At 42.5% G+C, this 22,278-nt stretch overlaps 1 protein-coding gene across 1 annotated transcript; it reads left to right on the top strand.

Annotated features, from left to right (window-relative positions):
• Positions 1 to 480: 480 nt before the first annotated feature.
• On the top strand, positions 481 to 21,212 carry LOC142475008 (uncharacterized). Its single transcript, XM_075581104.1, is given in 4 exon segments — positions 481 to 545; positions 15,055 to 15,854; positions 15,856 to 17,146; positions 19,987 to 21,212. Coding segments are annotated over 2 exon segments (783 nt in total). The 5' UTR covers positions 481 to 545; positions 15,055 to 15,198; the 3' UTR covers positions 15,983 to 17,146; positions 19,987 to 21,212.
• The last annotated feature ends 1,066 nt before the right edge of the window (positions 21,213 to 22,278 follow it).

Raw genomic sequence — 22,278 nt, 5'->3', positions numbered from 1 at the left:
GCACACCCACATCCGCACCCCCACATCAGCAACAAACCCTCCTAAATCAGCACACCGATACAATCACCATCAGTACAGCCACAGCAGCAGTACCACCGCACACCGCCATGGGCCGCGTGGACCACTCCCCACCCAAATGCCACCCCCACACAACAAACATCCCGGCCAACGCCGGGCCTCTCAGCTAGTATATATATATGAGTCAGGTATGGAGATTAGCACTCACGGTTTTGTTGCAGGAGGCAGATGCTTGTCCCATAGAGAGTATGTAGACATATGGAGACCAGGGGATCCTGATAGCCAAAAAGAGACAGCACACTGCTTTCCCTAGCACAATGCCTGGGAAATGTTACTGTCTTAATCAATACAGTATGTGACACGTGATCCGTTTTGAAGTCTAAAAACTACAGCACCCATGATCCCCTTAGTGTGAGCATGCGCAGTAGGTCACAGAGCTGTGACCTGGATGTAGTCATTGTCTCCACTTCCGGGAAAGAGAAGATGAAGAAATAAAGTGGTGCAGGAAGCACACAGGAGCCTTTTCTGTAAGTAACTTACTTTGTATTCAAAGCATCAGAGCAGGTATATGCAAACACGTGGCGTTTCAGGACAGACACGTCCTCTCCTCAGACCATACACCTTACTGCAATAGTGACACTAACAAGTATATATACCCCTAGGGGTTACACAATGACCTCATACCCATCACCTGTGTTTACAGCCGGGCAGCCACTGCAGCCTCAGTACTTCCTGGTTGAAGGCTGACGTCATCGCAGCATCTTTGGACACTGATGACGTCACGTCGCCAAACAACTTGGAAAACCAAAAACAAAATAGAGAGTTACACAGAGACAGCTCAGCACACTTGCTGAACTGTGAGAAGTGACATTGCATAAGTTACACTTAAGTAACCGTAAAATTAAGCAACATGTACGCACTATATACGCGCTACACTGCGGTCTGAGGGGAGAAAGAACGTTTGCGACGGGAGGGGGTGTGGCGGTAGGTTTGCGGGGGCGTGGCCATGACGTCCCGCTGCTGGTTCGCCCTCATTGGCAGATCCAAGACCCTCCGTCGCAAATGCTAATCTCAAATTCCCCTGTCTGCCTGAAAACCTGTCGCGCACCGCTGGGAAAGGTGCGCGACAAGATAGGAACTGGGACCGGAGGAACTAGGGCGCGGGGCTTCATCGCACAGGCGTGCGCTGTAGTAGTTAGTGGGACCGCATCCTTATGAACCGCTTCCGCATGCATGTGGAAATGCAGGCGACAGGCAAGTTTAAATATACGCGCTGAGGGGAGCGGAGGAGCGGTCACGTGACAGCAAAAATCCAATGGGGATGAGGGACTAGCCACCGCCTCCCGCCCCACCTCCGCCACACCTGTGCCCCGCCCCCAAAGCGCGCTCACTGCCTCACCTGTCAGGCCACAAAAAAGCACCAGCTTCTGCAGGTGAGGCAGAGCAGGAGCGAGGCCCGAGGCACCATGCCCGAGTCCTTAGGCTACGGCCTGGGAGGGAGCGGGACGTGCTGGCACCCATGCGCCCTGCTCGGCCGTGCAATTTGTGGCTAGGTGCACGCTCATCTGGGGGCGCGGCCACAACGGCACTGAGCTGGTTCACCCTCATTAGGTGAACCGCTTACGTGACGCACTTGGAGGCGGCAAATTCAATTTTTCTTGCCCTGCAAGCGTCTCAAGCCCCGATGCTCACCCTGGCCAGACACATTATGCATAATGATGTATACCAATTATAAACAGGGTTACAATATATGTGCTGTACACCATTGATCTTAATCAGGGCCGCCAACAGCGGGGGAGAAAGGGTACTGGCGTCCCTGGCCCCGTGGGTCAGGGGGGCCCGGCCGCCTGGGACCCCCACGCAACCGGTCGCCTGTTAATTTAAAAAAAAAATCGCTGCAAAAAAAATCGCGGTGTCTCCCTGTGGTAGCGCCAGAAGTAGTCTGGGTTAAGCTTCCGGCACGCTGGCGTGAGAGGGACCCCCAGCTCGCGTGGGAGCTGCATCGCGAGACAGGTGCTTCGTGGCCAGTGGCAACTGCTGTGACCGGCCGCCGGGCCTCTCGCAGCACACCACCTCACCCCCCCGCGCCATCCCGCTACCCCACCCTCCTCATCGGGCCAAAACCGCTGCCCCCCAATTGCCAACGGGCCAACCCTCCCCCCCTCCATCGGGCCAGATCGGCCCCACCCCCGCAGCACACTGGTGCGCGCGTGAGCAGTGGCGTGGTGCCTGCAGCGGGGCCGGCGCCAACTGCTGTGACCAGCCGCCGGGCACCCCGCTGCAACCGCCACCCCCCCCCCCCCGCATGACAGGGCCGTCCCGCCACCCACCGCAGCCGCTAGACAACCCCTGTACCGCCACCCCCCCGCAGCATTGTTCACCCACCCCCAGCACTGCCGCCACCAGCCGCAGGCACTGTCATGCCGCGCCACCCCCCCCCCCCCTTGCAGGTAAGTCTGATTTTTATATATATATAAGCACACGTGTTTTGTTTTTTTTAATTTTCCCTGCTCGCGCTGGAAAAAACAAAAAAAAATCCTCCTGTTTTATTGGTGTGATGCGACTTGGCACACTGACAATTTTTTTTTTTTGGCGCGCATCCCGGCTCTATATGAGCTTGCATGGAAGCGGCCTTCCTTTTCTAAGTCTTAATAATCGTGAGCGCATCTGAGCACGTAAGTACTCTCCCATGCCCCTCCCATACCCCCACACGCCTCTCCCGTGTGTCTCCCATGCCCCTCCGATGCTCCCTCCGATGCTCCCCCACATGCCCCTCCGATGCTCCACCACATCCCCTCTGATGTCCCCCACATGCCCCTCTCTGATGTCCCCCCACATGCCCCTCCGATGCTTCCCCACATGCCCCTCCGATGTCCCCCGCGCACCTCTCTGGGTCTCCGACGTCCCACCCGCGCGCCTCTCCGGGTCTCCGACGTCTCCCGCATGGCCCTCCCATGTCTCCGATGCTCCCCCGCCCTCCCATGTCTCCGATGTCCCCCGCGCGGACACTTACTGTACGATAGTACTATACCTTAAAGATTTTTGCCCATTTCAATATATAATAAATATCTAAAAATGTATAATTGATAAACTGTACAGAAAACATTAAGTCCCAAATAAAAAATAAAATTGGCTTTATGTGCATGGTATTTTGTTTTTTTAAATTTATTTATTTTTGTTGTTGCCATTTTTCAATTTTATTTAATTCTACATCAATGTGTAGATATATCCCCAAACTTGATTAGGGGTTCATTGGTGTTGAATTTGCATCCTGCACTTGCTTCACCACTTACTAATTTTTTGGGGCGCTTCTTTTATGAATAAGTACGTGTTTTCAGTATTTCTGTGCATTCATTACTTCCGATTGCTTCTACATTATTCATATCATTTTTATTAAGTTGGAAAAAAAAGATTTAAATAATAAAACCACAAAATAACGGAAAAATACACCAAAGAAATATTTGTTTTGATCGGTGTTATGATTACTTGTTTCATTGTTGTCATTGCATGTTATTTCTTACCACGCAAAACAATAGATGTGTTCCTAATCTTTTCAGATACATAAAAATTACGGAAACAAGGAAAGTATAAATACGAAAAATATTAAAAGTTACCAAAAAAAATTCAGGTCACTTGCTATTCAGTATCGAAATGTAGGTGAGCTAAATTTCAAGTGTTCGGGAAAATGTCCCTCAGGCGACCATCTATATTTATGTGTCATTTATTGTACTTGTTTAAGTATTGATCAGCTGTTGTACTTTTTTCGGCTATGAAACATGTTACTTAGCTGAAATTAAAGTACAAAGAAAACAGGATGGCTAGCCATTATTTGTGAAATTGCATTTTTCTAGTTTTTGAAGTTACATTTCTTTAGCGACACCTAGCACATTAGCAAAATCCAGTGCTAGTAAATGGAGTTGATTTGAAGCGGAAGTCAGTGGTGACGGATGTGACGTCACAGCTGGCAGAAGAGGCCATCAGCAACATTCGCTGACACCTGCAAGAGTAAGGAGGAACTAACATACACAACACCGTGACTGAGCCGCATGAGTTGGAACAGAACTCTTTGGAGCTGACATAACGCTCAGCCAGTGAGACAAGAGTTAGGCAGCGTTCACACACGTGGCTTCACAACGCAGAGTGCGCGCGTTGGCGCCTGTCTGCTGGGCGATGTGCAATCATCCCCAGCAGACAGAATGATCCGACACACCACGCCCCCACGTGACGCGCTCCCTTCTGATGCCCTGTCATTCAGGAGACTAGTGAGTCTGCAGCCTCCTCATTCAGTGCCGGCTATTGAAGGTGCAATCTCACATAGCCATCCAAAGAATAAACAACCTTTGGTATACTGCGATCTGATTGCTTTCTCAGAATAATGTCACCATGCTAAAAGCAAAGATTTGGCTTCTATTGTTTCCCTGCAAATTATTTATAATCGACCGCAACTTGCTCCCCAGCAGCCGGAACAAGGCGACATCGTGTGTGTGTGTGTGTACTGCCGAGTTCCCATTTCTCCCCCGCTGTTGGCGGCCCTGATTAAGATCAATGGTGTACAGCACATATATCGTAACCCAGTTTATAATTGTTATACATCATTATGCATAATGTGTCTGGCCAGGGTGAGCATCGGGGCTTGAGACGCTTGCAGAGCAAGCAAAATTGAATTTGCCGCCTCCAAGCGCGTCACGTAAGCGGTTCACCTAATGAGGACGAACCAGCTCAGTGCCGTTGTGGCCGCTCCCCTAAATGAGCGTGCACCTAGCCACAAATTGCAGGGCGCGGGCGCATGGGTGCCAGCACCCCCCGCTCCCTCCCAGGGCGCAGCCTAAGGACTCGGGCATGGTGCCTCGGGCCACGCTCCTGCTCTGCCTCACCTGCAGAAGCTGGTGCTTTTTTGTGGCCTGACAGGTCAGGCAGTGAGCGCGGGGCGAACGTTTGGCGGAGGTGAGGCGGGGCTAGTCCCTCATCCCCATTGGATGTTTGCTGTCACGTGACCGCTCGTCCGCTCCCCTGAGGGGTGCAGGGGAGAAATATGATTATGATGAGGGTTGCTGGGGGGAGATATGTATTTTAAAAATATACTGGGGCAGTGGGGGTCATTTTAAAATGTAATGGGGCAGTGGGTGACTTTTAAAAATGTATTGGGGCAGTGGGGGTCTTCTAAAAAATGTACTAGAGCAGCGGGGGTCTTTTAAAAATGTATTGGGGCAGTTGGGGTCTTTTAAAAATGTATTGGGGCGGTGGGGGTCTTTTAAAAATGATCTTGAACTGAAAACATTTTTCGCATGCGGCTTATTTCTTTTTTGTTTTTTTTTTCATGTTCTACGCTAAAAATATTGAAGGGGTTCCTTTCTGTTTTACAAAATATAAAAGGGTTCCACGACTAAATTTAATTTGCTGGTCATTAAGGACACTTTTAAGGACAATCAGAGATGTGCGCATCATTAACACCATTCAGGTGTACACATTTCCTCCCACCTTAAACATAATTTTTTACAGAACAGAAGAATCATAATACTGCTCAATAAATAATGATTCGCTTAGCTGATGTGGTTCTCCAAAGCCCCAGTTTTGATCACTTCAGCCCTATGTCCAGTCAGAGCATAAGCGGCAGACCACATGTCTCCTATAATCAAATCGGAGCAGACATAGGTAATAATAGATAGCAACGGGTTACTATGATGCTTCAACCAATTGTACCAATCAGAAGTAAGCATTTTCTGGCAGCTATATTAACGAAAACAGACCGGTGTACATGAGTGCACAAAAGACATTGGTCAATCACTGACCTTGCTGATAGTCATGTGGTCAGAGGTAACCAATTGAAGTGCACTACACTACTGCTGTAACCGAGAGTGACGCGCAACTATGACGCGACGTCTCGCGAGACCAATCAGAAGTTAGCATTAATCGGTATCCATGGCGACCATTACACTTAAAAACCCACCAGAATCACTCCGAAACCGCCCCATTGAAGCCTATCAGGTGAAACATATGTTGGGTATGTCAAGCGTCACTCCCTGGTGCGCAGGCTAATCAGAGAGGTCGGAAGCGATTTCCTATCAGAGCGTTTCGGAGCCTTCACCGTGGCAAGCAGAACGCTCTGATTTAGATCCTATCTCATAATGTTCTATGTACCTTGCAGTGCTATTCCTACTACTATGGATAATATGAGCCATATGACCTAAACTCCACTCACAGGAGCGTTTGGTCAGTGTATGCTGAGTGGTTCACCATTACAGACCTACAGGCTCAGTAACTTCTGCACCTGTCGGTCTGGTGACATATTGTATGTATATAGGGGTGTGGACTAAAATATATAGCTGAGGCAGATTTCAGGTCTATACATTACTACCAGTAATACCAGTCCACTCTTCATCAAGTACCCCACATACAAACACTTACACAGGCACACAGGGTCCCTACTCTTAGTACAGAGCAAGCACTCTCATATAACATCAAACCCTTCTATAGAAAAGGGTTCCATAGTATATCTAGGATCAGATGTCTGACAACTTAAGGTTACACTGAAATAGCTATTACCACAGTTAATTCAATAGTATAATTGTGGTACACGACAAGGTTAAATAGCTATTTTCATCTCCAATATTAGCGTCTAGTTCTAGCATACTGAAGTCTCCTTTCATTTTTAATGTGTTTTCATTATTTTAGTTCATTGTACACTTCACTACATATATATTTTAACTAATTATATTAATCCGATAGGGGTGTCTCTTCAGTGCGACATAATAGGGAGCTTTCTCTACCTCTGTCTACAATATTATTCACTCCCAGTCAGCACCACCCCTGCACTAGCTATTGTAGTGAAGTTCTCCGTTACAACAGGATATTACGATACCCTCCTTGGCGTTGTGAGGGGTACACACCTACCCTTCAGGGGTACCTCTCCCTCTTTGTGTTTAATACATCTTAAAATTCTAACTTAAACACACTCTAAAAGAATATAAATATTGAGCCCTTGAAAAAAAAATGTTCGGATAAGACCGGCCTGGAGTCTTATTCCCCCCGTAGGTTAACTTGAAGTGGCTGTGAGTGATGTGGGTGGAGCTGGGATAAGCTTCACGTGTGCCATGTGAATCCAGGAAGAGACCTCTGCCACTTTAATTGCTGTAATGGTGGTGAGTAGTACTTTAAATGGGCCTTATCATCTGGGATGAAGAACGTTCTTGCGCAGGAAATGCTTCACTGGAGTAGGTGCACTTTCAACTTTGACCTGTGCCTAGAGAGACTCAAAAATATATTAGTTGCATACAATACTTACTAATTGTTTTACTAAGCAGTCAATGTGGACTTGACTTTGCTACAATCTAAATTCATAAGACTTGGTGCCCCAGCTACTGCTAAACCAATTGATTCCATAGTTAACTCTATTCTGTCTGCAGGCCATATCCGTAAGACCTGCAAAACTGCAAGAGTTGTCCCAATCTTCAAAAGTGAGGACAAAAAACACTGTAATAAATTAGCAACTAGGATATTGGTTGCTTGGTCTGCAGCAGAATTAGAATTATATATATATTACACAGTGATTTTGGCAATAACTACTGCTTATAATAAAAGGACACCTTTGGATAGAAAATGGTTAAAAGATATAAAATACATCACATATTCAGTTAATAGACAAATGATTTTATATACGCCTCCACACTAATTTCTCAAATGGAATAATATAGTCTCTTTATAAAGTGCCGAACACACTGCTTGCGTTCTGCCTTTAAAAGACACTCAACATTTTTCATTTGATTAAAAATAATTTCAGAGCTTGTTCATCTGGGCATACCGCCAGCCTGGGTGTTGCGCCAAATGACCTCGAACAGATAAGAACGTTTTTTCCATAAACTACATAATAATTACTGGATTGCAACACTAGCTCGGAGCCAAAATGCAGCTTCCTCTACAGCCCTAAAAATTACATTTTTATGGCATCCCAAAAATAAAAACAACAGGACATTTGTACCAATAGGTCAGATAATTTATAAACACAAAATAAATTCCAACAAGAGCATGCTACGTTCCTACACTCTTTCCTCTGAACCCCTTCTGAAAGAAATCTCATACTTTCGCAAACTTAATTCACTACAAATTTATGCTATCCTGTTTCAACTCTGCCCTCTCTCAAGCTAAACAAACCTACTTTTCTTCATTACTCAACACGCACAAGTCTAACCCACGCCAATTCTTTCTTCATCTCACCTCAGGACTTTGCTGACTATTTTAAGGAAAAGGTGGAATCCATACATCAGAACACCCACTCTGCATCCAAAGCCCTCTCCCGCTTTAAACCTTTCTCACTGACTGCCCCACTCCTCTGGAATGCCCTTTCTCTCAATACCTGACTTGCACCCTCTCTATCCACCTTTAAGACTCACCTTAAGACACACTTGCTTAAAGAAGCATATGAATAGTACTGTGAATAATACTGGACACATGATACATAACAGCTTGGCCCCTGCAGACGCACTTCCCAGAATTCCCCCCTTTTTCTTTTTTTAAATATTCCCAAACATATTCTAATCCTATAGAAATAAACTTGAAATGTGTTTTTACTGGTTACACGCAAACAGAAAACACACACTTGTTCTCTTAAGCTACAGAGCTAGTTAACTTTTCATGTCTGGATTGCGAATGCTGCGCATTATTTAAACTGGAGGGGAGGGGCTGTTTCTCCTATCTTTGAGATAGAAATCCAGCAAACGGAAAAGAATGTGTCTGGTTTAAAAACCTCATTCGTCTGTCCAGAACGAATAAACCTTTTAAATTATCACCAGTGACAGGGCTGAATATCATATGCCCATTCTTTTTTTTTTCCGCTCTCCACTCCTTCACACTGGGAATAATTCAGGAAAAATTCATCAGAGATTCAAACAAACTTTTTACATGAGATAGCATTTTCTTTTTAGCTGAGACTTGCACCCTGAGCCTTCCCGGGCGAACCAGCAGTTCCCTGATTTTCACTCTGATAGGGGCACTCTCTCTGCCAATGGCCAAAATTACCACAGTAAAAACAGGCACTATTATTCTGAGCTCTTCCTCCTGGCTGATTTCTGAGTCCAGCAAAAGATCTCTGTCTATTATGTCTTCTGCTTTGTCTCCTATCACGGTATCGTCCATTATTAAAATACATTGCCTTATTCCCTTGCCGAGAAGGGGGCACAAAGCAACCTGCCGCACAATCTACAAACGGGTCACAATAATTATCACCAGCCGGAGCAACAAATTCTTTAGGAGTCTGACCAGGTTTACGCTTGCAAAGGACAACATGTTTAGTATTATTCTTAATAAACTCTGGCTTACTTCCAGAGTCCATTAGTAGCTAATAGAAAAATAGCGAAATTATAACAAATATTAGATATGTAATTAGCATTCTTATACTTTACACAATGTACAAAAGTCGTGCATCTAGATCAGAGATGACAGCCCAGTCTGGTTTTTAGGATTTCAACCTAGATTTCCTGACACACACACACTCAGAGTCAGAAATACCTGTTAAACACTTGGTGATCTTAACCCTTAATTTCACAGTCACAATTTAACCAAGAGATTCCCAGTGGGGGGTGAGATAGAAAACATCAAATATACTCACTACCCTGTGGGAATGTTGCTTCTGACACCAATTGTTAGGTTCGTAAACTTAAAATACACCGGGGACCACCTCGGACAGCTGGCCGTGACTGGAAGCAGTGTTGCTTGATCCGGGGAGACTTAACCACGCCCATGGCTGTTGCACCTCAATCTGGTGACGTATGAGCGCTCGAGAAATGAAGAAAGAGACAGAGAGTGATTCTGATTCTTCATCTCAACTTTATTGCGGAAAAGCAATGCTATTTATACAGAAAAAAAAGTGTTAATTATAGGCGTAAATTGGAGGCGTAACAATATTAGCATACAGTATTACAAAATAACAGCTTAGCTGGGAAATTTCCACTCGTACACATTATCTATAGCAGTGATTCTGAACCAGGGCTCCGCGGAACCCTTGGGCTCCGTGGAGCAGTCCCAGGTGTTCTGCCTGGCCGCCCTCACTCACTGCAGCCCCTGGCTCTCCCCCTCCACTCTCCTCCCTCCCTCCTCTCTCTTAGGAGCGCGCATGCAGTCCTCGCCTCAAGCATCCTGCTTGATGATCCGTGGTGTCGGAGGAGAGGCTGCTGCTGCTTCTTCTGTAAAACTGTGCATGTGAGCTATGGGAGGAGTGGGGGGTGGGGGGGGAGGAGATGCTGCTTCTGTAAAACTCTTGGCTATGTTCTACTATAACTGAAAACAATTAGCAGAAGCTGGAAAATACTTCCTACATATGTGAAGGTCGCTTTTCTGCTTACATATACCATGTAACGTAGGGAAAAGTTAAAGCAGACAAAATGGAGGTCCTGGCTTTTATTTTAACCCTTTCAGTCCCTTTCACTTTGAGACCTCACTAACTGTCCCAATTTTAAGTTTGTAAATTGTGCGAGAAACGAGGAAGAACAGAACCTTGTGGCGTTGCAGTACCACAGGAAAATCTACTACAGAACCTGCACAGACCTCCCCCCACACACAGAGCTCCTGGTCTGGTATGGAGATGAATATGGAAAGAGCTTGGTATCAAGTGGGGTACGCTGTGCAAAAGTAACGCGCCAGCACAAGGTAATCAGGAATATGTGTGTTGTGTGGTTTTTACGTCTCTATTGTCTTATTACTGATGTTAAATTGCAAATAGTGATAGATCTGCATACACCATTACTGGTCAACTAGAACTTAATATAACTAAACCAGACTTGAGTCAAAGGGCCAGATGCATCAAACTGCGGTATCCAAAAACGCCATATTACCGGCCTTAAAAATGTGCCTTAATAGCGTGCAATGAATCAGCGTTGTAGCGCCAAAAATAAAGCACTTTTTTTCGGACCTGTTAAAAGCATCATATCTGATACAAAACAGGCATAGAACAACATTTTCAAGTAAAAACTGCCATACATCAAGTATGACTCCCCTATGGGATAATCCTTTATTTGCTCCGGGACTGATCAGTACCAACTTCGCAATCTGGAAAGCTAACCACCTCAATAGATTAACAGATCTGGAGGGTAGAAGAGGCATACAAACATTCGATATTCTGAAAGCCAATAAAAGTATCCCAAATGCTGAATTCTTTAGATACCTCCAGATCAGAGCATTTTACCAGGCTCATCAACCGATAAATCAATGAACAAACTTCGAAAAGCTCTGTCGTTCAGGGACAACCACTAAGGGACTCATATCGCAGTTGTACAAGGAAGTAACGGTTTGGGCGCAGCAGTGACGGAAAAACTAGGTTACATGACCAGATGGGAGTCAGACTTGGGGGAGGTTTTTCTAGCTAGAGGAGTGGACGAAAATCGCAGCGGCAGTCTCCAAGAGCTCCATGTGCACGACCCTACGGGAGAACGCATATAAAGTTATGATGAGATGGTACTACACTCCCACAAAATTAGCTAAATTTCTGCCTAGTTACTTCCCATTGTGTCCTAGACAATGTGGACAGCAAGCAGACGTGTTGCACATGCTCTGGTCCTGCCCCAAAATAGTCGGGGTCTGGGAACACATCAAAGATTGGCTGAACAGAATCCTAGACGTAGAGGTCTCGTTGGATCCGTGGCTGTTCCTTCTGAACAGACCGTTAAAAGGCCTACCCAAACACGCTCATAAACTGATAACTCATTTCGCAACGGCAATGCGGGGGGAGATCACAGCACGTTGGAAACAAAATGCGATTCCATTGATAACGGTAATTCGGAACAGAATCTGGAAGGTATGTCAGATGGAGAAGCTGACCATCCTAGCAAATGACACAGGCGAAAACTATCTAAAAGTCTGGATGCCGTGGCTGGCCCAGTTAGATATAGCGGGGGTAGAAAGGTCCGCAATTTGGCAATGATAGAAATGCGTTCTCCCTTGGGGAGGCAGCACAGAAAAAAAAATAGACAGATGGGATAACTCAGAGATACTAGGAGTCCCGCGGGGAGGGCGCGGACGAGGCCGGGGAGACCCCAGCCCCCCCGCCCCCCTGTAAGAGCTCACAGCGGAAGATACTCCCCCACCCCCCCTATTTTCTTAACTTTTAGACTAGAGGTGTCTGTCGGTCTGTCTCCCCAGTCTGTCTTGTGAATAGTTAGACTACATGGACGCTGGACTCTGTTCTGATATTGATGTGGATAAAAATGTTTGCAATGTCTGATGTACATGTGACCCGTCAATAAAATTTAAGTTGAAAAAAAATACAATAATTGTGCATTTGGTTCCTGATTTAACAATGCAAATTTAGCAGAAAGTTGGGTCATCCTATAACTAGTACATGGTACATGGTGCGGTAACGGGAACACCCGTTTAATTATACCTTCAAAACTGAAACTATCGATTTACTATCTATCAAATTATTTCTGCCACTTTAATTGGTGTTTTGCAGCTAGTGAGATTTCCTTTTAAATCGTTAAATATTATGATCCACACATCCATGTCTGGTGCATGGTTAACCGGATTAGTCCCGTTCTTTCCATCCCAAAGGACTTTATTGAATGTCCTGCAACTACCCAGGACATTTTCTTCCGGCAACATAGCGAGGGCCGGGGATGGGAGCCGTCCTCCCTCGACTTTGCTTGATCTAAAAAAGCTATTGAACACTCTTAGAACACTCTTAGATAATTAATAACATTACTAACAGTAACTCAGGAAGTGGTTGAAACCAACTTGGAACCATTTTGGCTAACTTTGCGAATATATATATATCCATGTATATGAAAATATATGCCGATATCTCAGGTATACCTCATGTGGCAGACTGTCCTGACCTGGCCTGACCTACTATCCTATACCCCATTAGAATCCCCCGCTCCCTTTATGTGTCCCCATTATGTTATTATTTTATCCATAAGGGATAGCACAACGACCTTTTGTATCTCCCTTCCTTCCCCATTCCCACAGTTTTATTGCATATATATACATATAACTGCAGCCGCCAATTGTCAGCTCTGGCCGGGGGAGACTGTGTCTTTTAGTCCTGTCTGCATGGGGGCGACACAAATAACGTGTAATGGTAGCTGCCCTTGCGGGTCTAAGGCCTCTGCTCCGTCTCTTCGTCTCCTGACAGTCTCTCAGATGAAGGTGGGGTGGGAGGGTGGTGTGTTGCACCCTCTATGTGCTCTCAGCCAGGCTTTTCTGCCTCTGGGTGTCGTGTCCATGCTCCTTTGCCCGGTATCTAGACTTGTGGCCGGGTGTACCAAGATGGCCACCATGTCAGGATGCAAATTTGAATTGTCTAACTTTATTCCAACTTTTTGCAGACAAGTGGACAGTCTGCCGGTATTGCCCTTTTAAGCCTTAATTGATCCAAAATTGGTATCAATTACGTGTCTTTTCTTGGGATTTTTGCGCTGAATTCGTCACTCTGCTCCTGCCTGGCTCAGGAGAGGACGTGGACGCCCCAGCTCCCTCCAGATCAGTGGATTCTCCTCGTAGGCCCAGCTTTTTCAGAAATTGGCCCTTTTCTTCTATGGTACGCAGAGTGTAGGCTGTACCATTCTTTAGAACCATGAGACCAAAGGGAAAAATCCACCGGTAGCGCACACCTTTGTCTCGCAGCAGCCTGGTTATGGGCAGTAGGGACCTCCGTTTAGCAAGAGTAGTAGGGGCCAGATCTTGAAATATTAAGAGTTTAATCCCCTCAAACTCTACTGTACCCGCTGCTCTGGAGATTTGGCACACCGCCTCTTTTATCTTGAAATAGTGAAGGCGAACAATAATGTCTCTTGGGGGATCATTAGGCTGTGGTTTTGACCTTAGGGCTCTATGGCATCTGTCCAGGTGCAGATCTGACTCGGATTTATCGGGGAAGAAGCTTGTCAGCCATTTTGTAATGAAGTCCTCGGGGTCTGCAAACTCCTCAGGGAGAGAACGCATATAAAGTCCTAATGAGGTGGTATCTTACCCCACTTAGACTAAATTTGTCAATGGAAGCTCCCCATTGTGCTGTAGACAATGTGGAGAATCCGCTGATCTGTTACATATGCTGTGGTCTTGCCCCCGGCTGGTCCCGTTGTGGAGTAAGATCAAGGATTGGCTACAGAGGATCTTGGACCTCGAAATCCCATTCGATCCCGGACTCTTCTTACTTGGCAGAGCAAGACGGAGTATCACAAAAACAGACCTCAAAATAATAGCTCATTTTGCTACAGCTGTGAGGTGCGAGATCGCAGCATTATGGAAACAAAGTGAAATTCCTACAATCCCCAAGATTCGGAACAGAATTTGGTACGTATGCCAGATGGAAAAATTAACGAGTTTAGTTAATGATACTGGCGAAAATTTCCTAAAGGTCTGGATGCCTTGGCTGGTCCACACAGACATCCCAGGGGTGGAGAGATCCACAATACTGCTTTAATAATATGTAAATGCGTTCTCCTATGATGCGGTAGTTAACTAGATCCTAGAGGAACATCAGATATTACCTATCTACACAAGCAATACACTACTATAGATCACCACCATCAATAGCCGACGAACGCAGGGTCCATGGGTGTTGAACGAGGTCGTGGCCCCCCCCCATCCCCCACTGTCACCCCCCCACCGCCCCGTCACCCCCCCGTCACCCCCCCACCTCCGTCCAATGTTTTTTATTATTTATTATGTATTATGTATTATGTATTGCTTATTTTCATGTTTATGTCACCCTGTTAAACTCCGATTAATGTTTATGTACAGCTAAGATGCACATGAGATATTGATATCGCATGACGCAGTACTGGTTATAAGATGTATCAATGCTGTGTTTTCAAAAATAATAAAAACTACAAGTTAAAAAAAATATATATATTATGATCCACTTTAAATGTATAATCCACTACATTTACTCTCCCGGCCCTAATGCTGCACATTTTGTGCTAAACCCTTCATTTTTACAATGTACATCTACAGTTTACTTCCTGAACTTTTGGGATATGCCAACTTACCTCTCCTTCTTGACCTTTTGTAAGACAGTTTGTGTAACAGTGACTTTTTTGTCTCGTCTAGTACAAAGACAAGCTCCAATAATCCACCCATGCCAACACTGCAAGGTTGCTTTTAGCAGCCAGGATTACCTCCTCAAACATCTGAAGTTAAAACACCCAAATGAGAATATGGAAAAGATGAGGACAGAACAACATTCCAATAAATATGACAGAAAATGCATCTTTCAACCAGTCAAGGCAATTAATAAACAATGTAACTGCTTCTCATTCCAAAAGATATATATTAGCAGATGCCACAGGAAAAGATCTTGGAGAAAGTGAGAAGAGTCTGACTTGGTTATCCGACCAGAATGCACAGAACAGAACACAGACCGGGGAGAGGAATGTATGTGAGGAATGTGGGAAGGGATTTAGTGACTTATCCAAGATGAACATACACAAGAGGACACACACAGGGGAGAGACCGCATGTATGTGGGGAATGTGGGAAGGGATTTAGTGCGCCATCCAACCTGAACACGCACAAGAAGACACACACAGGAGAGAGACGGCATGTATGTGAGGAATGTGGGAAGGGATTTAGTCTGTTATCCCAACTGAACACACACAAGAGGACACACGGGGAGAGACCGCATGTATGTGGGGAATGTGGGAAGGGATTTAGTGACTTATCCAGTCTGTACACACAAAAGAGGACACACACTGGGGAGAGACCGCATGTATGTAGGGAATGTGGGAAGGGATTTAGTCAGTTATCCAGCCTGAACACACACCATAGGACACACACAGGGGAGAGACCGTATGTATGTGGGGAATGTGGGAAGGGATTTAGTGACTTGTCCAAGCTGAACATACACCAGAGGACACACAGGGGAGAGACCGCATGTATGTGGGGAATGTGGGAAGGGATTTAGTCAGTCATCCATCCTGAGGAGACACAAGAAGACACACACAGGGGAGGGACCTATCTCTAAAGCCAGGCATGTTTAGGGATAACCAGCGACTTAGACGCTCACATATAAGTGCACACGTGTATCAGTGTTACGCTAAATCACTGTAAGAAATCCAATTTAGCAATAATTATATTGTAATGAATGAATCTGTTATCAAAGGCAGAATGTTAAAGTATACAGTATAATAGTCTGGACTTTCCTTCATATCTATATATTATCTGATTGTATATTCAGTTATTGTTACATGTGCAGTATTCTAAGTGAAAGGTCAGATCTATTCTGACAGACAGAATTGACCCTAAAGGTCAATTCGTGGCCTCAAGTTGTTGAACAGCTGCAAGTCCTAACTGGGAAAAATGCTGCATAAGACTTTCCCATTCAGCAAGTTTGAAAACTACTTATATGTTCAGAGGTAGTTCATATGACATCAGTAATGTAGGTGAATACCATGTTGAGATATAACATTTTAAAAAGGTTAAAAAGGCTGACTGGGTGGGTCTTTATGGATAAATACAGCAGTGAGCTTAGTGAGTTTAGGAAGGAAGGATGGGGAGAAGATAGGCCAGAGGAAGAAAGACCAGGCCAGAGTGATGATATCATGAAGAGGAGAAAGAAGGTTACTATGTGCAACTATTCTTAAGAATATCAATCTATTTGAAACATCATCGTCATTCTTACTATTTTTGTATGTAAGTAATTATTTTCAAAATAAATGTTTTGTTTTTGTGTGCAAACGACAAGAATGCTGAATTCTGTTATACTGACGTAAATCTACAGAAAAAGCGAATTTAAGGACATTTAACATTGGCGAGCCAGCCTTCATTCAGTTTTTTCGTCACATTTGGATTAGAGGGGGTGTGGTCGATACATCCTGGATCCAAGATTTGAGAAAAAATTGAAACGAACCAAAGAAAAAAGAAGTGTCAAGTTTTTGGTAGATTTGACTACAGTTGATTAACAGATCAGAGACAGAGAACCACGTTTCACGAATCTCCTAGAGGGAGACGGACTGTTCGGGGGTTGCCTTTGTCTGGTTAAGTTTCCCAAGGAAGAAGGTACATTTGCGGGACGTGCAGGGAGCATTTGTATGCGCTGAATGGAATAGCGTGGAATTTCTTCAAAGAAACGTTGTGACGTTTGTGGGGGAACAATTCGAGTCTTGGAGCACAAGTTTTCGGTGAAAGAAAATACTTAACAAAACGTAAGTAATGGAATTTATTAATTCATATGCAAATGACAGTAATATGATGTTAAATGTGTTACCTCATACATCTACTGACACTGAATTATGGAATTCTCTGTGGAATCAGGTGCAAATAGAAAATGAGAGAATAGATAAGAAAATACTAACTATGCATAAAGATAAGAAAAAATTAAGAAATGTCATGAAAATGATCAAAGTGTTTAATTTGATGGTTTTCAATGATGAGAAATCGCATAAAATCGAAGTTGTAAAAACTGATCAATGTTCAAATTGTAACATTTTACATAAACGCATACATGAGTTAGAAAAACAAATTGAAACATCTAATATCAAATTTGCATGCGCTGCTGGTAAAGACAAAAAGAAAAAAGATACTCAAGGGGCGTCTTTTATTCCTAGTTCTAGTACAGATGTAGATGTGACTGACATAAGCAGCACAGAACTGACAAGGAAAAAGTTCCATGACAAAGCAGCCACACTGAATTTAAAAATTCATGATCATTTAATGAAGGTATTAAAAGATATACCTGATTATGAGAATCACCTGGATGCATTTCATAATGCAGACATTTTTGAATCTTATACAGATCGATTTAATTTGACTGAGGAACAAAGAAATAAGATTTACAAACTGTGGTTACCAACTCACATGAGTCGAAGGTTAAAAATGCCTGTCAGCATGCCTCAAGTGGATGAGAATGGTGATTTTATACAAGGGTCTTGCATAGACAGGCTTAATCAATTAATTTACATTTCCACCGGACATGCCATTACCGTTGATATTTTGGAAGATCTTAAACCCAAAATTACAGAGGATACTTTTGAGTTTATGTTAAAATTCCAGACTGCATACAAATTACTGTTTTCTGATCAAGATTCTGAAGAGAAAATGATTAGAGCATTTGTAAAAAAATTTACATTTTTAGATCCAGTAACATTAGCAATTGCTTCTGAGAAAGAATCATTAGAAGTTACTGCTCTTTTTATTGATAATATTAGACGTCAGCTTTTGCAGAATAATCCCAGACTTAAAATCTCAGAAGTTGTTAATGATAGAAATGCCTTTCATGCCACTCAAAAAAGTAACAGCTCTTGGAACAGTCAGAGTGACAGGAGTGACAACTGCAGAACAGACAAGCCTTTGCGGCTGCAAAGTTTAAAATGTTTTCATTGCGGAGAAATAGGGCATTATAGAAGAAACTGTGACAAATTCTTAGATCTACAAAAAAGTTTGCGGAAAGAGAATGTATTTGTTCAGCACACAGCTCCTAAGCAAAAACGGGATGCTCTCCTTGTAAAAAAAATTACAGAAATCATGGCTAGTTACACTGACACTAATGATCTCACACACAAACAGGTTTGTAACATAACTCACATAGACGAAAGACTTAATTCATCCTGACTAGATTATCTGAAACCACGTCCTCTTGAAGTAATTAACTCCAGTAACTTTGGATAAAGAAGGAACCTTAGGGGGGTTTGATACAGAGTTTTTAATAGATACCGGGGCACAGTTAAGTGTAACAAAAGAAAAGTTACCAATGTTGCCAGGAACACCTCTTTGTAATATTGTGGATTTAGGCAATAAGGCAATTTGGAAAGATTCTAAAGGCAGAAAGCCTGTGTTAATTAATACTTCTGAATATGGTAACGAGAGAAGTGTTTGTCCAATTGAAATGGTCACTAGTGAGTTTCAATTACGTGAAATCAGTGATAATTTTTGTCTCAAGCAGATTGTGCAAATCTTTCCAAAATTGTGGGCACAGGAAAAAAATGATTGTGGCAGATTTAAAGATGAGATTTTTAATATGAAGGGACAGGATGTTCCATCTCAATGTCAGTACAGATTGCCAGAAGAAGCAATGGGTTCAGTTGCAGATATCATTCCAACACTTAAGAAAGATTTCCAAATAACACAAAAAACAGGACAGGATTTTCTCACTGAAGAAAATGCAATAGTTGATTCCTTGGCTAAGGAAGAGGTTTTAACAGAACAGAATGTAGTGCTTACAGAGACTAGTGCCACAGCGATAGTCAGACACAAAGATACGCAGCTCCTTTCCTTTACAGAGAAACAGGCAAAGGATACGTCCATTGCTATTTCCCGGGTTGATTTAAAGCCTTCTCGTGTCCATAAAGAAAAGGCCATAAATCATGAAAGTTTGGGTCACGTAGGACAAGAGACACTTTTGGAAAGTTTAAAAGGAAATCCTGGGCTCAAAAGGCAAAAACCACCTTTCCAATGTATTGCACCAGCAGATGGCCCAGGGTCCACATTGCAAATTGATCACAATGGTTCCTTACCCTCAGGGAAGAATGGGTTAAAATATGCTTGGATTACGAGAGCTGTCTTTTCAAAATGGGTTGAGAGCATTCTGGTCAAGCAAAATGATGCAATTACTACAGCACGAGTTTTTTGGAATCATGTTTTTTCCAGATGGGGTTTTCCACGCATTCTTGTGTCAGATAGGGGTTCTCATTTCACAGGTTTAGTGATTAAAGTTTACATGTGAAATTTTATGGATTAAATAAAGATTTAAAGTATCATCCATAATCAGTTGGTAGAATTAGATTTAAAATTTAGGAATTAAAATAGGTCTTCTATATTTCCAAAATTTTAAAAGGGGGGGAAGTGAAGTAGATGACAATTATGATCATTTTTTTATGAAAAAGTTCTTTGGTAAACAAATTGAGAAGGATCTAATGATATAATTAACATTATGATAAAGGTTATGTTTTTGATTTATGTACGTAATATGTCGATTGTAAGTGTATGGTCCAGATGGACTAAGGTTAAATATATTTACCAATATAATGATACTGCTATATTTTTACAGGTCATATGTAATTGTGTGATGAATAAAGAATACGATTGGATGATCGGAGTCAAGAAGAATGAGGAAAATCAACAAGAGTCATCACCGATGGGACTGAATATTTTTTCATTTTTTAGGAAAAAGAACAAAATGACTATTTTTATTATATTTATTACTACTGGGACAATTGAAAGAAATAATCAATACTGAAAAAGTACAACGGGGAATTACATCTCTAGGAGTACAACAAAGTTTGCTAGAAGAATTGTTATTGGTTCAAAATTATACAGATTTATGGGTGTAATGTACAGTATGTACAAGTATTATTATTTTTTCTTTAAAAGTCCATATTGGGAAAAGAAAGAGTTTTATTTCCTATAACAGTACTAGAAATAGTGGTAGTAATATTCAGTTATTATTTTATAGTCTCCAATATCCAGATTTTTATTTTTTACACAATTATAGCAAGACTTAACGGATAGATTTTTTACGCTTGTTTACATTTTTATTCTAAAATACTTTGTTTATTACGCCAGGTCAAGATTATCATTCATGCTTACTTTGTATTGAAACAGTAAAAACCTTTAATGATTGAAGAATTAATTTGTAATGGAGGAAATCCAATAAGAATATATTTACACATTCTTGAGAGATGTAAATATGGTTCTATTACAGTTTAATATACCTCAAATAAATGAGTTTGAGTTCTCTTGGGAGAAATGGACTGAAGAAATTTAAAAAGATGAAGGTTTACTTCACATGTTACAAAAACAATTAAAAGCAGAAATAGTTTTTCAACATGAAGAAGGTAAACTAAAAGAGATAGAACACGATGGGTAATTAAAGGCTTGATGGGCAAAAGTTTTTAAAGAAATCTGTTATAATGTATCAGTATTGGGAAATAAGTGTTTCATTTATCTTCATCATTGTACATTGTTTTATGATGTATTCTTTTTCAACTCTTGGTAATATGTATTGTGAAGGCAGAGTAATTCAGAGGTATGCTGTATTCTGACATTCTGTTTGATAAGTTTTGAATGTGATATGTATGGTTGTTTGAAAGATTTATAGTGATTCTATTACAATCTAATTTAGGGGGGCTGTAAGAAATCCAATTTAGCAATAATTATATTGTAATGAATGAATCTGTTATCAAAGGCAGAATGTTAAAGTATACAGTATAATAGTCTGGACTTTCCTTCATACTGCACCGACACACTTTATTCGAGCAAATACCCAGTATGTACCTGGCAGATACCTGGAATGCGCCGCTCCTCACCTCTGACAAGCCCCGTTGCATTTGCCTTCCCAGCCTGGGTTCATGCCTGGCTGACGGGCGGCTGATCTGTTAAATGATAATGATTAGGATTTAATAGGCTGCAATGCTTCGCGTGTCTACCAGATGGCATAAATTCATGAATTGTAATGCAGTATATATATATATACTGTGCAGTATTGCAGCCAGCGGGAATAAAATGCTTCAATCCCTGCTTGGAAAATACCTCAATGCACTCGGGCAGAAAACAGTCACAAACCTCAATACACCCGGGTATACCCGAATTCGTGGGACTAGCCGAGCTCGAATAAAGTGTGTCGCCAGTGTATCTATATATTATCTGATTGTATATTCAGTTATTGTTACATGTGCAGTATTCTAAGTGAAAGGTCAGATCTATTCTGACAGACAGAATTGACCCTAAAGGTCAATTCGTGGCCTCAAGTTGTTGAACAGCTGCAAGTCCTAACTGGGAAAAATGCTGCATAAGACTTTCCCATTCAGCAAGTTTGAAAACTACTTATATGTTCAGAGGTAGTTCATATGACATCAGTAATGTAGGTGAATACCATGTTGAGATATAACATTTTAAAAAGGTTAAAAAGGCTGACTGGGTGGGTCTTTATGGATAAATACAGCAGTGAGCTTAGTGAGTTTAGGAAGGAAGGAAGGATGGGGAGAAGATAGGCCAGAGGAAGAAAGACCAGGCCAGAGTGATGATATCATGAAGAGGAGAAAGAAGGTTACTATGTGCAACTATTCTTAAGAATATCAATCTATTTGAAACATCATCGTCATTCTTACTATTTTTGTATGTAAGTAATTATTTTCAAAATAAATGTTTTGTTTTTGTGTGCAAACGACAAGAATGCTGAATTCTGTTATACTGACGTAAATCTACAGAAAAAGCGAATTTAAGGACATTTAACAATCACAATGAAAAGTGACTTTAGTTTATGGTGCATAAACGAGCGTTTTAAATGCAAGTTATTTGTATAATTTTTATTGTAGTTTTTTTTGTTTTTATAACTTGTTTT

The sequence above is a fragment of the Ascaphus truei genome, unplaced genomic scaffold (genome assembly GCF_040206685.1).
Source record: "Ascaphus truei isolate aAscTru1 unplaced genomic scaffold, aAscTru1.hap1 HAP1_SCAFFOLD_1051, whole genome shotgun sequence".
Lineage (NCBI taxonomy): Eukaryota > Metazoa > Chordata > Amphibia > Anura > Ascaphidae > Ascaphus > Ascaphus truei.
The sequence above is the reverse complement of the archived record's forward strand: the minus strand, read 5'-3'. Positions and strand labels throughout refer to the sequence as shown.